The following is a 16,033-nucleotide window of genomic DNA, read 5'->3' on the forward strand; positions in this document are numbered from 1 at the left end:
ATTACGAAAAAAGAAAAACATTAAACATATAATATGTATGTATGTATGTATAGTGTAGAATAATTGTGGACTGGCGCTCACCCATTTCAGTACATCTGTTTGTTAATAATAAATAAACACAAATGATTGGCCGCGTTGCAGTTTATAAACATCTTCATCTACGGGTTCATGAACTTCGCAGTCGTAAATGTCTCGCTGTCCGCGTATACAGTGTAAGGCTAAAGCACACATACCGCACCTGCTACGCACTTTGTGGAATCTTCGATAGAACAATGAAATACATTTAATTTATACTCATTTTATGACTAACCAAACTATTTTAATTGCTTTCAATTAAATGGATCAACTTCTGTCAAATTTCAAGTTTTATTTTTCACTTGTTGTATTAATTATTAGCGAAGGTTATTGCAGCTTTTTGCATTTGATGGTGAATGATGTATTTTGGTTTCGAGCAAAGATTTGGGCATTTTCTTTTTCTTCCGACATATTTCTTTTTTTTTTAAGATAAAACAAAATTCCATTACTCTTGGTTAGAGGAACACAGGCCATCTAAGTTATTTCAACTTATTGCCACAGTTATAATTAGAGTCTGTTACCGGATTTAAATTTTTTAAATAAAATTTTTAGCTGCTTAAGCTCATTCGCTATTCAGGAATTTCATTATCTGTGTAAACACTGCGCGTATCTATACCTGTGTCACGCACTGTACATAAGATAAAAACTGAATAACCGAAGAGTTTTGTTTTCTTTTGTATATACAATTTATTTTGTTCGAACGCTTTCACACAACTTTAACAGTATTAAAAGATATTTGCTTCTGGTTGGCATATTGCAGTCTTTCCTTTGAAATATGATTTGTTATTCTTATTTTTTTTTTTGCCCGCCTTTCTTCTTAAATTTTATTGATGTACGTACATTTCTGTGGTGTTTTCATCTGCTATGTAAATAAGACTTATCGTCTACAGTGAAGCCACGATATAACATAAACAAAAAAGTGTACGCTCAAAAATGCCGAAATAATCAATTTCTATTATTAAACTCACAATTTTGTAAATATATATACAGTTACTGACAATAAAATATAATAGAATCCAAATCTTGTTCACTACTATTTGCACAAAAACGTTTTTCTACAGATCGTAGAAGAAAACAATTATTTTTTATTAAAAAAAAACTTTAAGGAGTTTCAATTGACAATGAAATATAATCATGGAACCGAAACTCGTAAATAGTAAAATTTTATAACTAAAAATGCCTTTAAGGAGGAATTTTGTTGTAAAACCTTTAACTTCGAGTACGACAGCGCACCTTTTCGGCATAGATTCCACTAGAGCTTTACAGTTTTTTCCATAGTTCCTCCTGATTTCGTGGTTTAATGAATACAAACATTTCCTTTGCAATCTGTCACAGGTTTTCTATAAGATTGAGATCCGGAGATTACGCCGGTCAAGTTGTAACATGTCATGTTCCATTCAGATTAAGGAAGCATTACATCATCTAACATTCTAACGTAGTGATAACAGTACATGGTTTCCCGAATCTAAAACAGCGGTCCGTCAACTTTCCACGAAAAATATTTCTATATCATGATATTACCACTTCCGTGTTTGAAAGTTTTTGTCGTGTGTCAAGGATTCATTTCAACATTCCTTAAATGTCAAATCCAAACTTTTCCATCGCTATTTCTTTTGAATTTATGAAACCAAAGGATCTTACGACCCTTTTTTGCATTTTCTTCACCGGTCCAATTATTAAAGGGAGTTTCCGGGACAACTTTCCGAAGTGATTATTTTCTAGAAGGCGAGGCATAACAGTTCGGGAAGAAATTTTTACACCCAATTATTTTGGATAGCTACAGAGGACGGGGAAGGATCGCGTTTTGGTAAAATCTGTATGTAATTGTCATCTTGAGACGTAGTTTTTCGTGACAGTCTCTTCAATTTGTATTCTTTTTGAGGTTTCAAAGCAGTAAACAAATTTTGATATTTTGATATTTTTATACTTTTTGCATTTTCCTCTTTGGTATAACTGTTATTTTGCAAATTTTTTATGAGCTTCCGTTCTGAGCCTGAGCAAAGCCTTTCTCGGCTTATTTCTTCCACAAATAATACTCTATTACAATAAAATGTCAAGTTTTAACAAATATCCTACGGATTATATACTAACAATATAATTTTTTACTAAATAACGCCTATAATTGATATTTTTAATCCTTGATTTATTTTTTTGTCACGACAACAAAAAAAACTTTTGATTAATTTAAACATAATATAACAGTAAAGTGTAACAGAGCTACCATAATGTTGTTTTTTTTTTTTAAGATAAATATTGTAGGAATCGATTACAAGCAAAATGTATTGGATATCTATCGGACAAATTATAAAGATTGTTAATTATTACGGAACCATATATTTGATTCTAGTTTATTGTCAGTAACTGTATATACATATATATTTTAAGAAAAACAATTTTTGTTAAATCTATTACAGTGTACAGAAAAAATTACAAAATTTTTTCATTTAACCCAGTACCATTATATCGAAGCTTCACTGTCGATATCCCGCATCCATCCATATGTGTAGTGCAACTATAGTATGTTTTGGCACTTGCAGTTGCATTGGACATCCTGCACAGCTGCATCACCAGAGTTTATGCGGTTTGTGTGAAATCTTGGGACTTCATAAAAGCAATCATATTCACACAAACATACATACATACGCACATTTGAGTGTGCGGGGCTTTGAATTTTTTATGTGTAATTTAAAGGAGTACATAAAGAAGAATTCTGTTATGCTGAGTCGTGTACTAATTTCTATTAATAATCGCAAATGCGCCGTGGCCACTGAGTTTCACCCTTTTGTAAACTCGCAACTGACACATGAGCACAGTTTTTTTTATTATTTTATTTATGTATTCGAATGCACTATCGGTGATGAATACGCTAAAAACATATTCATCAGGCTGCATCGAGGCTGCTGAGTAGGAGTTTTGTATGGTAGCAGTTGCCTTGTCAGCTGCGGCAGGAAGTGGCGGGTAACTCGCTGTCATCAAACGCTGACTCCCCAAGATGGAAGTCGCCGGTTTGGTCCGGTTACGAACTTGGCAAACTTGTGATGGTTCGCATTTCTATAATGTTGGTGCGTGACATTCGGTTCGTCGCGTTTTTGCTGAGCTTCAAAGTAACGGGTGCAAAAATTAAAGAAATGACTTTATTCCTTGTTATTATCGGCAAGTCAAATTGTATTCATTTAATGGCATGTAAAAGGATCAAGATATGAATGGATCAAGAATGATAGATTTTTACAGTTTCGAACTGTTAGTTTTTGGGTGTGAGAATATTACATTTTTGACAGAATATTACATTGGTTTGTGAAGAGAAGTTAGACAGTTTTTTTCTATGTTAGGTCCAACAATTCCGTTTATATAATTCTTGGACTTATATTTTTGAAACACTCTATTCCTTGTATAATATCGTTCTAAGTTGGAGTAAAAGCACGAGCAAACAGCTGTTAAAAACGGTAGTTCCAAATGTGGCACACTTTATGTATTTTCGTATTCTATCACATAACTACATACATATGGCAAAGTCACTTCACAAAGCTGACATAGACTTGCTTCTATGTACCGGATTGTCATAGAAATCTCGATGTTTGCTGGGTCGGTGCTGTTCTTGGATGTAGTTGATGCATTTTTCAATGCATCATACTAGTTTGAGCAATTTCAACGTATACAAAGTACTCGTGACATTTCTATACCAAATTTGGTAGGTCTTTAGAAAGCTGAGGAAAAGAAGAAGACGACGTACAATGATACCTAGCTCAGGATATACACACATACATGCATACATAGTACATACATATGTACAAAAGTATATAAATACATATAACCTAATAGATTAGAAATTTATGCGGCTAATACATATAAAGAATACAGTTATGAAGTGAGAAAATTCCAGAACGTTTTTTATGGCATAAAAGCATAAACCCAATTCATTCTGATTATTTGCTAGTTTTTTACCTATTTTTATACAAGATTTATCGGTACCGTACTAATAAAAAATGTAAATTTTATTCTATTTGCAGGTGTTAAACATACCCAATTCTTGCAACGATCAAATTTAGCTAAAAACCCACAGCAACGTCAAAGAATACGCGAATCTAAACTTTGTAAATAATAAATAATAATATTAATCATTTTAGGATAAAGTTACCAGAAATAAAAGTGGATCTTCTCTAAAATAAAAGATCTAATTACAACGAAAAAGAAAACACTTATTTCAAGTACATCGGTTTTAACTTTGTTCTAAATAAATTTTGAACTAAAATTTACTGCGAAACAAAGTTCAAGCGCTAAACCTCTAAAATCAACACAAATGCAGCACAAGCAGAAGTCTTGTCTTATTAAACAACCCGAAAACCAGCCGCTCGTTAACTCCTATCGAATTCGAAAGACGCCCACATCCATTCCAAATTAAATACATATACCCAACATAGAAATGTAGAACAAAAGCAAATCGAGTGATTTCGACAATGAAGCAACGCAAAAGTGCATATACGAAGAACCTGATGTGAACAAACGGTGCAATATACGTAGGCTAATGATTGTAAATTAACATTTTAAATTTAAATAGTAACAATAGGAACAACCTTAAATTTCGGTTTATCCATTTGTAATAGTTGTGTGAGTAAAGTAAGTTTAGGCGCGCAAATATAATAATCGTAAATATATGTATGCATCCCCGCCACTCGATTAGTTCAATTCGAAATCAAGACGTTCAACATATGTAAGTCATAAGCAGCAAAGAAAATCAAAAGCAAAGTGTGCAAAAAGTATAAAAAGATATCTAAAAGTATATAAAATTGTATGCAATACAATTAATAATTGTTGTAAAAAGGTGATTGAAACGACGAGTATTGAAAATTTATAAAAATTCTGGTCTATAAAATGTCATTGGCCGATATGGGTACAGCGATTCGAGATGGCGGCATGAGCGGTGGCGGTGGTGTAGGTGTTAGCGGTGTGGACGGTATGGGAGTGCCCGGTGGACGTATGACTCACTCGCTGAGCACCCCATCTGGAGTTGATGGCACACCATCCACGCCAAGACATCGCGGTGGCAAGAAGTTAACCGTTCGTATACAAATGCTAGATGATTCCGTGACCATGTTCCAAGTACAGGTAAAGCATTACGTACATATATGTATACATAAACATTTTAAATTTTATGGGAATACATTATGGGTTTTTTTTTATAAGTCGAAAAGTGGGTAGGACCAAAGGTCTAACGTTATTATTAGCCAGTTGATTTCTCTACATGCGAGAATCTGCTTACTTAATTAAATTGAATTACCGAAATCAGACAATGGTCTATAAAACCAGTAAGGAAGGGCTAAGTTCTGGTATAGCCGAACATTTTATACTCTCGCAATTTTTATACTCTCGCAACAAATGTTGCTAAAGAGAGTATTATAGTTTTGTTCACATAACGGTTGTTTGTAACACCCAAAAATAAACGAGTTAGATATAGGGTTATATATACCAAAGTGATAAGGGTGAAGAGTGGAGTTCAAATCCGAATGTCTGTCTGTCCGTCCGTCCGTCCGTCCGTCTGTGCAAGCTGTAACTTGAGGAAAAATTAAGATATCTCGATGAAACTTGGCACACTTATTACTTGGCACCATAGGAAGGTTGCTTTCGAAAATGAGCAAAATCGGACCGCTGTCACGCCCACAAAATGGCGAAAACCGAAAACACATAAAGTGCCATAACTAAGCCATAAATTAAGCTATGGAAATAAAATTTGGTATGAAGGATCGTACTATTAAGGGGCGTATTTGGATGTAATTTTTTTGGGGAAGTGGGCGTGGCCCCGCCCCCTACTAAGTTTTTTGTACATATCTCGCAAACTAATAGAGTTATATAAACCAAACTTTCTGCAGCCGTGTTTTTTAGCCTCTTCCTAATACAGTCCAAAAATGGAAGCTGTACTCAGATTTTTTTACAAAATGGAAAATGGGCGTGGCGTCGCCCACTTATGGGTCAAAAACCATATCTCAGGAACTACTCGACCGATTTCAATGAAACTTGGTTTGTAATAGTTTCCTTACATCCCAATGATATGTTGTGAAAATAGGTCAAATCGCTTCACAACCACGCCTACTTCCTATATACCAGAACTTTGAGGACGATCTGAATCGTTTACTTTAGAATATATAAAGTAAGTACTAGTGAAGATATCGATGCAGAACTTTGAACAAATACTATGTTAATAGTGTGGCAGCCCCATTCTAAAAATCGCCGAAATCGGACCATAAGTTTTTAAGGCCCCATTAATCGAACATGAGGACCTCGGTGCTTCTAACCTAATATTATGGTTTCCAACTTTCAATGGACTTTATACAATATATATGACGAATATGTGGGTCAAATTGTGTATTATATAATATAAATAAAGTTAAATAAATAAATTGCGAGAGTATAAAATGTTCGGTTCCTTACTTGTTCGATATAGTTTTATTAAGATAACACACAATTTGACCCATATATTCGGCATATGTATGGTATAAAGTCCATTGAAAGTTTGAAAACCCTATTGTTAGGTATATGGGAGCTAGGGAAGTTATGATCCGAATTCACTCATTTTTGGCATGGAGACATATTATTAGAAGAAAAATATTCCCTAGGAATTACTTTAAAATGTCTGAGAGACTTACCTATATTTTTTTATGTAAAAATTGTATTAGAAACACTGAGGTCCTCATGATCGATATATGGGGCCTTAAAAACTTACGGTCCGCTTTCATCAATTTTTAGAAGGGCAATGCCACACATAAATGCAGTGTTTGTGAAAAGTTCTGCCGATATCTTCACTAGTGCTTACTTTACATATTGTAAAGTAAACTATTCAGACCGACTTCAAAGTTCTGGTATATGGGAAGTAGGCGTGGTTGTGAACCGATTTGGCCAATTTTCACAACATATCATTGGGAAGCCAAATAGATATTATGCACCGAATTTCATTGAAATTGGTCGAGTAGTTTCGGAGAATTGTGTATACCAATTTGAGTGCAGCCTTTTTGTACCATCTTTATAATAAAATTTAAGATTTCTGGTGTTTTTCCTTCCTGAATTAAAGCATTTTTAATAATTTTCAACATAACTTTTGTATGGGAGATGGGCGTGGTTATAATTCGATTTCTTTAATTTTTAATCTAAAAACTAAAAAGACCTTTTTGGCCAGATCAGGTTCTCCCGGGGTTCACTAGAAAGTATTTCGGACCGGAGGGACTATTTATAATGTCGACCTTAATTGTTGTATGAACTTATTTCTGTCTATTATTATAAAGTATATATAATATATAATAAAATAAGACAGTCCCATTCACTCTTTTCCACTTAATAATAATATCAAGATACTAGATGTATACCCTTACATTGCGAACGTATTCTTGTTGATACTCTTATAATTATGTCTAAGCGGCTTACATCCTGTCGGAGTGGTGCTCTTTCGAATTGCCATTTTGTTGTTTTTGTTGTTTTTGCTGTTTCCATATTCACCTCTACATTCGGTACACTGTTACGAAATAAATAAGACTCTATTCGCTGTGCCAATACTATATATTTTACACTCAGTTACAAGCGACACACACATAACGGTCATAGACCCCAATAAGCCATTTCGCTTTTGAGTGTTTTCCAATTATTTTATTTGTTCGCTTTTTTGCTCGCTACTTTATATGGTTCTACAATAGTAAATATTGGTGCTTAAAATAACAAAAAGTACAAAAGCGCAGTGCCGTTTTTCAATCCTAATGAATTTTTAAATGGAACAGAAGTAGTTTTACGTTCTGCCTCTTATTCAAAGAACATACAACTTGAAGATTGCTGTTGGAGTGTGGCGCACATCCCAACCACATAGCCAAAAATATTAACAGTAATAATAATACTTACCCAAATAGACAGCACCGGAATATTAGTGGTCGCCAAGCGGCCAAGCAACTTGTATGAGGCAGTTGCCTAACGGATTGTCAAAAACATTTGGTGGAGACTCATTGGATAAGTGCCAGAAACTATTTTAGAGCAAAGTGTGGCACCAAAGTTGCTCACATTCGCAATTCCATTTGTAGCGTTTGAGATTTACCACTTTGCATCCTTACAAGGTAAATAAGTATGCTTACATACTATACATATATATACAGTATACAGTGTATACACACGTTAAGGGTGTGGTCACTGACATCATATAATCTGCTCAGCATTTCTCTTAATATTGAAAAACTGGTACATTTAAATTTGGCTTGATATTACATAACAAAAACTGGAAAAAATTAGTTAATTTCGACGAGACGAGGCGTCAGCTGTATAGCTTTTTTTCCTTTAACGACAAATGGGAGCTTTGAGCCCAATATTCAAAAATCGTAGGTCTAGTAAAAGAAATTCGTTATTTTTCAATGAGATGAAAGTGCGATCGGTATTTTTGATGATGAAGGTCGAAGTGTGGCTGTCACACGAGTTTATGCAACAATTCATCGACCGAATGTACATCTGCGATTCGCTGCTGTATAGATACATTTTTTGAGTGGATGGTTACAATTGATGAAAAGTGATTCAGTAAAGAAAAGACGGTGAGACGGCGCAAACAGTTGCCAAGCAATGATGGACGGCCAGGAAGGTTTAGCTATGTGTTTGGTGGATTTGGTAGAGAATACATTATTTTGAGCTACCACCCTACCTCCAAATTTAATTCGAACCTGTATTGTCAACAATGGGACCGCCCGAAGGAACCAGTTGTCCAGAAGTGGTCAGCAAATTGGAGAAGAGCATAACGACAAGCTACAAATATTGATAGAGACACCGTAGAAGTTAAGGGAGCTTATTTTGGCGGCTTTCTTGAATTCAAATTATAATCAAAATCAGGCACCAAGTAATTATGATCTGTTCTTGTCTATGGCGAATGATATTGTGATAAATTCTCCTCCAGAAAAACCTTTACAAACAGACAGGGTTTCAAAATCTCAACAAGTAGTTAAACAAAACTGTGCATATTTGACATAAATCAGATCATTCTAAATAAAACCTTAAATTTAATGCAAAAATAATGAATTTCGTTATACTAGACTTTATATTATTATCGCGAAAAATGATTGGTTCATTAAAATATGAATCAAACTGTAAACACATGTGAACAGAAGCATTCATATTTTAAGCTTGGAAGAAATCGGAAAAAATAAAAAACAAAACATTTATTGAAGTGACATTTGAAAGAAGTAATATGAATCGGCCAAATATGGTCGAAGTCGATGGTGAAAGTTTTGGCCGATTAATCGGTCGGACACTAATTTTAGTTTCGTAATCAAAATATAATTGTTGCTGATCTCATAAAAATAGAACTGCTTAAATATCATCACAATAAGCTGGGCTAAGAAAGAGCGTTTCTTCTTGAGTTGAGAGCACTAACTCAACGGTTTAATATAATTTTCCATATAATTACACAATCCAATTAATAATGAGATCACACAATAGAAATATACAAATAACCGCAGTAAAATTATTTACATTGAAATATATCTAGAATTGTAACAGGCAGGTTGAAAAGTTATGCTTGGAAGAAAGCACCGTAATTTCGATTAAAAAAAATATATTATAATTATAAATGATTATAGCGATCTTCCAAACCCACAGGTTTCCTTTCTATCGCCCATTTGCTTGTCTTTTGAGAACGGGGAAACGTCACTAGGCCCAGATCTTGAGAATACGAACCATCATAGACTCTGTGAATCGGTCACTTTGGACAAAGTTTTCGTATAGCAAAAATTTCATGAACGATCATATTTTAAGAATCTTCAATGCTTTTAATGGACCAGTAGTTTTTCAAGTGAGGTTTCTATTTAAATTGTTCTTATATACTTTTCAGTTATTTTTCACGTCATAATCAATAAAAAGTAAATATTTTTTCGCAACCAATTATGGAAAAGCAGAGCATCTACGTATCGAAGACGGCTATCATAACTACCATTTCGATTTTTTGTAGTATTCCAAAATGAAAATAATAATGGCACTACACATTCTTGGCTTGAAGAACGTTCTCAAAATAAGGTTTGAGGCCTAAATAAAGCTAATAACCACCCTTAAAAATAAAACTGTGATGATAAAATACTATATTAAATAATAGAACATTTTAGCTAAAAAACTAAGTTTTTGAAACTTTGTAGTTGACAACTCTTTGAGTAAATTGGGCGTATACGCAACTACCAGTGATGCAATAAAAAGCCTATATACACCTAGCATTGATGCATTCATGCATAAAAGATATACATTTTGAAAGTTTTGCCCTGAATCGGGGCCAAAATAAATATATATATATATTCATATACATACATATATATTAAAGATTTCACACACATACAAATGTATGTATGTATGGCAGAAGCGCGGTTTGGACGGTGGAAGGCATGTGAAAGATTTTGTGTTTACATTGAAGCAATTAAAATTTTGTACACCACACGTCTCTGCTGCGTTTATCACTTTGTTCTAACGTTTTATTTTAGTTTATGTTTAAGTTTCCTTCTTCATCGTTGCTCAGTTGCGAGACGAGCATTTACTTTGCGGAGCTTATTCATGCGAAACTTTTTACCTTGCAACATCTTTTAAATGCTGGCACCACACACACAAATACACGAAAGTAGGTGTGATGGGCCAAGATAAATAGAGAGCGCATAGAAAGGAGGACAATATTCTCTACGTAGGAGGATATTTCACCTTAGGCTGTTCGTCAACAGCGAAGCAGTGAGTGAGTGTTAGACAGGCTTAAGACCTGCAAGTTCAAAAGCACTGTTTGCCTTTTGTTACAAGTTGGATGTGAGTGAAGGCTCTTTGACAAACGCGCAACGATTTGGATGTCTTCCTCCGCAGTCAGTTAAGAAAATGTGCTGCCATGAAGGGTTGTTTTAATTCAATTTGAGTTCTACATGAGCTGTTCTGCTGATTATTTGTATGGAATATACTAAAAATGCATACAATAACTGTTTTCCTATATGCCACACAACCACACAATGCCGCATTCGCTCATTGACTTATTCACGCTAAAGACAATAGCAAATGTCAGCGCTGGCCAGTCTTCCTGTGTGTTCTTCGCGCATCTTCTCGCGCCTCAATTTATTTTGCTTAATTTGTCTGCAGTGTCGTTGTCGCAAGCATTGTTGAGGCAGGCTTTCAAATGGAATTAATTGTTATACAAATACAATTTTGAGCTGCTTTCCAGAAACACAAAGTAATACGCAGTGACAGTTGAGGCCTACGAAGTATAATGGACGCGTTCTTATTTAGACTTGACACAAAGCCTCACATTGAGTGCCACTTGCTGCACTGCAGCTGACGTACTGCGCCACTTAAGTGCTCTATAGACCAACAAATATACAATGGTAAAAGTTTACTATCCTATTTAAAGTTTATGAGTGCGATGATTTAATAAAAGTATTTCTTATTGATTAATACATATGGCGTATGGTAAACTGTGTTATCATGAAAGACCAAGACATTGAATGTGACTTAAAAAAGTTTTCTACGAATAATAAAGCCATAACCTTTGTCTTAACTTAAGAAATCGCAAACATGTTGTTTTTGTTGGTTGTTGATTGTTTTAATACGTTGCAGGGAGTTGATTACCATGTGAATCCTGAAAAAAAGTTAAAACTTTAAACCAATCGGTACTAATGTAATCAGTAAAATGCATATAATGGGGAATGTTTATTATCATTCAGTAATATTTTCTTTTTTTAAAGATTATCTCTTTCGAATGTTGGCCGCAGCTACGTCTCAGATGGTCCATCCGTTGAGTCCAATTTTCGATGACTCGTTCGTGCATTTCAACTGACACGCGTGATGTTTTGCTCCAGGGCTTGAATCGAAGCGGGATTGTCCGCATAGACTTTAGTCTTTATATATCCCCACAGGAAAAAGTCTAACGGTGTGATATCACACGATCTGGGTGGCCAATCGACCGGCCCATTTATCTGCTTACCGAAGTGTTATCTCAATATATCCATTGATTAATGCGATGTGTTGGAAGTGGCGCCGTCTTGTTGAAACCAAATGTCGCCGAGATCACGAGCTTTAATTTTAGGCATCAAATAGTCGGTTATTATGGCGCGATAACGGTCGCAATTGACTGGTTATGTTCTCACCGGCATGATTTTTGAAGAAATACGAACCGATGATTCCACCGGCCCACAAACCAAACCAAACTGTGTTTTTTCTGAATGAAATGGCAGCTCTTGAATCTTTCAAGTTGTTCTGTCAAAAAAGGCTATTGAAAAAAGTATCTCTACTTGAATCAGCCGATAGTAAAACCAATGTATTGTGATATTCAGAAGCAAAATAATCAATTAATTATCATCTTTCTTTAAGAACACAATACGTGTTTCAGCAGCTAAAGAGGCTATTTTAGAACCAATGCTTTGATACTAACCTCAGCATAGAATACTGGTTTAGAGTTTGACGCTTCTTCTTCTTGACTGGCGTAGACACCGCCTACGCGGTTATAGCCGAGTCCACAACAGCGCTCCACGCATCTCTCCGTTTGGCAGTTTGGCGCCAATTGGTAATACCAAGTGAAGACAGGTCCTTATCCACCTGGTCCTTCCATCGAAGTGGAGGCCTCCCTCTTCCTCGGCTTCCACCAGCGGGTATTGCATCGAACACTTTCAGAGCTGGAACACTTTCGTCCATTCGGACAGTATGACCTAGGCAGTGTAGCTGCAGTCTTTTTATTTGCTGGACTATGTCTATGTTGTCGAATAACACATACAGCTCATCATTCCATCTTCTGCGGTATTCGTCGTTGCCGCATCTGCACCATAAAGTAGGACAATGATGAGGGACTTGTAGAGTTTAGTTTTTGTTCGCCGAGAGAGGACTTTACTTTTCAATTGCCTACTTAGTCCATAGTAGCACCTGTTGGCAAGAGTGATTCTGCGAACGGCTCGGAGAGGTCCTTTGAGTTTGACTCTGCTTTAAAGAATTAGAGACCCCCTTGGATTTGATTATTGCTTCACAAACTAAAAAAAAATTATAAAACTTCAAAGCTCTGTTTCATATTTAATATTTCAATGATCACTAAAAGTAAAAAAGGAGTTTCCTTACAGCTTTCGAAGCATGCATGAATAAATTTGTGTTGGATTAACAGCCTTGTTCAAAACTCAGAAGTGCCCTTTGAATTCGCCAACAGATATTTATTGCAAGTAAATAGCATGCAACTGCATTCTAAGCTCCTTCGAGTTACTAGGGAAAACATTGCAGTGCATGCATACATATACATATGTATGTGTGTGTGTATTTGCAATTTTTTACTGTTGGCAGTTTGGAAGCACAGCAAATCCGAAATAATAAATTTACTAACTTTACCGTGCCTTATTTTCTAGTCCTGTCGAGCGTTGAAATATCAACAAATATACACAGCAGATATATGATTTGGTATCGTGCAAAATGCAGGTAGAACATACGTATATTGAACGTATAGTAACGAATGTAAATACAAACGAGCTTACGGTTTTCCCTGAACGAAGCTTGTAATATTTAATGGAATAACAACACCTATCGCACTCAATATATGGATGTATGTACATACTCTCATGTTGGAGACTATAGTAAGAGATAAAATACTCCCTTGCTGCTGAAAATTTGTTTTGCTTTTAAAATAAAATGCTTTGGCAATATTTGATTTTATCTGCGAAATTGAAACTTTTAACGCATTTATAGTAAAATCGATCGATGACAGTAAAATCCCTTAGCGGAATCCTTAATGCTCACCGAGTAGAAGAGTAGTTAGAAGTTGCAACCTGTTATAAAATAATAAATGTATGATAGTTATCAAACTGTGATTTAAAAAAGCCACATACTATTTTTATTATAAAAATATAATAAAATAATATTTACTTATTGATAAAAATAAGTAAAATACTGTAATCGGTGCATCAAACTAAGCATTTTCAAGAAATATATTTTTTAGAGATGTTTTTAATGTCGTCTTGAGATAATAAAAAAAACAAGTGTCAAATAATGTAAGTGAATAACGACTTAGTGGATCCATAAATGGAAACGTAATAATAATATATTTTTGTTTATTATAAGATTGTTTCATTTCATTTAAGGGTCGAAATCACTGAAAATCGATTTAAACGAAAAAACACACGCTGATCACAAATTATGAAATTTCTCTGAGAGTTAGTGTTTATATTTTTATTTTTTCGCCAAGCGATATCTAGGATAGGGATCATCTTGCTGGTACACCCATTACGTTTCCATACCCACTGGTATGATATTACTGGTGTTTTTGCGATGTTCTTAATGAAATATCTATTACTAACTCACTAAACATACATATTTTCATAATAATACAAATATGTATTGTCTTAACAAACTTGGATGAAACAATTCCTCTAATATTTTTATATATCGAGCAGTTCTATGGAATTTCCAAAAATTGCTAGATAAAAATAAATCCAGCAGAAATATTACGGCCAGTACTTTATTGACCGTTAAATTGAATGACCTGTGGTCATGAGTCTTAATCTACTTGAGTAAATAAGCAAATGCATACATTGTATTTATTCACATCTATGCATTTCCATTCATATATATGTACATATCTATATAAATATATCTGCAATATCGATTTCTCCCCAAGCAATACGTTGCAACGTTCACACAAAATCGACGTGAATGAAATATTAATTTGTCTTCTATGCAACTCATTGCCGCCCGCGAGAACGATAACGCGAAGTGTCTCTCAGTTGCGATGGTTCCTCGGTGCAATTTCACTTGTCATTTAGTACAATTCAAGTTTTCCATGACTCCAACGTCCTGTACATTTCGTTTTAGTACTATTTCAAGAATATGGCCACGCAAATTTCTAATTTTAGAAAGTTAATTTCGTGCTCGCGACTCGCAACTCGCTGCCGCGCAGTGTCTAGGTACCGCTTATATATGTATGTACTTAAAACGGTGGCCCACACGAATACTCTTTGGGAGTTGTTTGGCCGGTTGTCATAGTTGTTGTTGTCGTGAGGCCACGCGTGTCTTGTGACTGAAGTTTGAGTAACTGAAAGGTAAAGAGTTTAGTTCTACACGCCCATACAAATATGTAAATAGAAAATTCTATGTATGTACATTAGGGTGGATGCATTTTTAGCCAAAAAAACGTGTGTCTCTTAATAAAAAAATCGGAATATGATACAGTTTTGGTGCCGCGCACAAGCTATATTAAAATATTTTATTTTATATTCTATGACCAATAAATATTTTTCTTCAATTTCTGTGTTTCCCATGATTGTGATTAATCCATAGACAATAATCATCTAAATAAAATGCAACACTGAATGTGCTCAAAATATCCCTTACACGAGTATTGAAATACGTTTAAACTTGCTCCAAATTATTAGGAGAGTTATGCATGCCATTTCACTTTATTCTTTCGGAATAGAGCTTATTTTTCGTAACCATGAATCATACATAGCTACATATCATAGCCTTGGTCTTTCAAAAATAAAAAGAACAAACTTTTCTAAATAAATAAGGGGAATTTCTAGTGAGTGTATTTGCTCAAAATTAAACGCGAATAAATCCGTACACCCTAATGCTCATGTATATATTTGTATTATTGGTAAGCAAGAACATTAGTTCGACTTCTTCCTAAGAGGCCATTCACTGAAAATATGAATTTGAATAATTGCCGACGTGACGATCGTTACTTAGTACGCGCTGTGATCGTAAATGTTGAAATTGAACACTTAATGTTATGCCATAAATTAATGCGTATTTCTGTATTTAGCTTAATCCGATTGTTTTATTAGATTATAGTCGTGAGCACGCTTGTGAAAGTGGTTGCCAACATTTAACAAGACACTGCTTTTGCTACTAAAAAGCTTGGTGTTTATTAACAATTTGAATTTAAGCTCATCTTACTCACTTTTATTTAGTTCTTGCCTTATCAGCGCTCAACTTCAAGATTTTATTGTTCGTGCCCTAGAATTCGATA

The 16,033-nt window shown here is 34.7% G+C and overlaps 1 protein-coding gene across 5 annotated transcripts in view; it reads left to right on the forward strand.

The window, feature by feature from the left end:
• Window positions 1-16,033, forward strand: part of Farp2_2 (FERM, ARHGEF and pleckstrin domain-containing protein 2) — a 55,307-nt gene that overhangs the window by 9,844 nt on the left and 29,430 nt on the right. For 3 of the 5 annotated variants that reach the window (XM_029041285.2, XM_011186583.3, XM_054225443.1), the window contains exon 2: window positions 4,083-5,178. In XM_029041285.2, the coding sequence (XP_028897118.1) occupies window positions 4,945-5,178 (234 nt within the window). In that variant the 5' untranslated portion in view covers window positions 4,083-4,944. The remainder of the gene's footprint in view (window positions 1-4,082; window positions 5,179-16,033) is intronic. The other 2 variants (XM_054225444.1, XM_054225445.1) reach the window with 1 other exon arrangement.

This window comes from Zeugodacus cucurbitae, chromosome 2 (genome assembly GCF_028554725.1).
Source record: "Zeugodacus cucurbitae isolate PBARC_wt_2022May chromosome 2, idZeuCucr1.2, whole genome shotgun sequence".
Classification (NCBI taxonomy): domain Eukaryota; kingdom Metazoa; phylum Arthropoda; class Insecta; order Diptera; family Tephritidae; genus Zeugodacus; species Zeugodacus cucurbitae.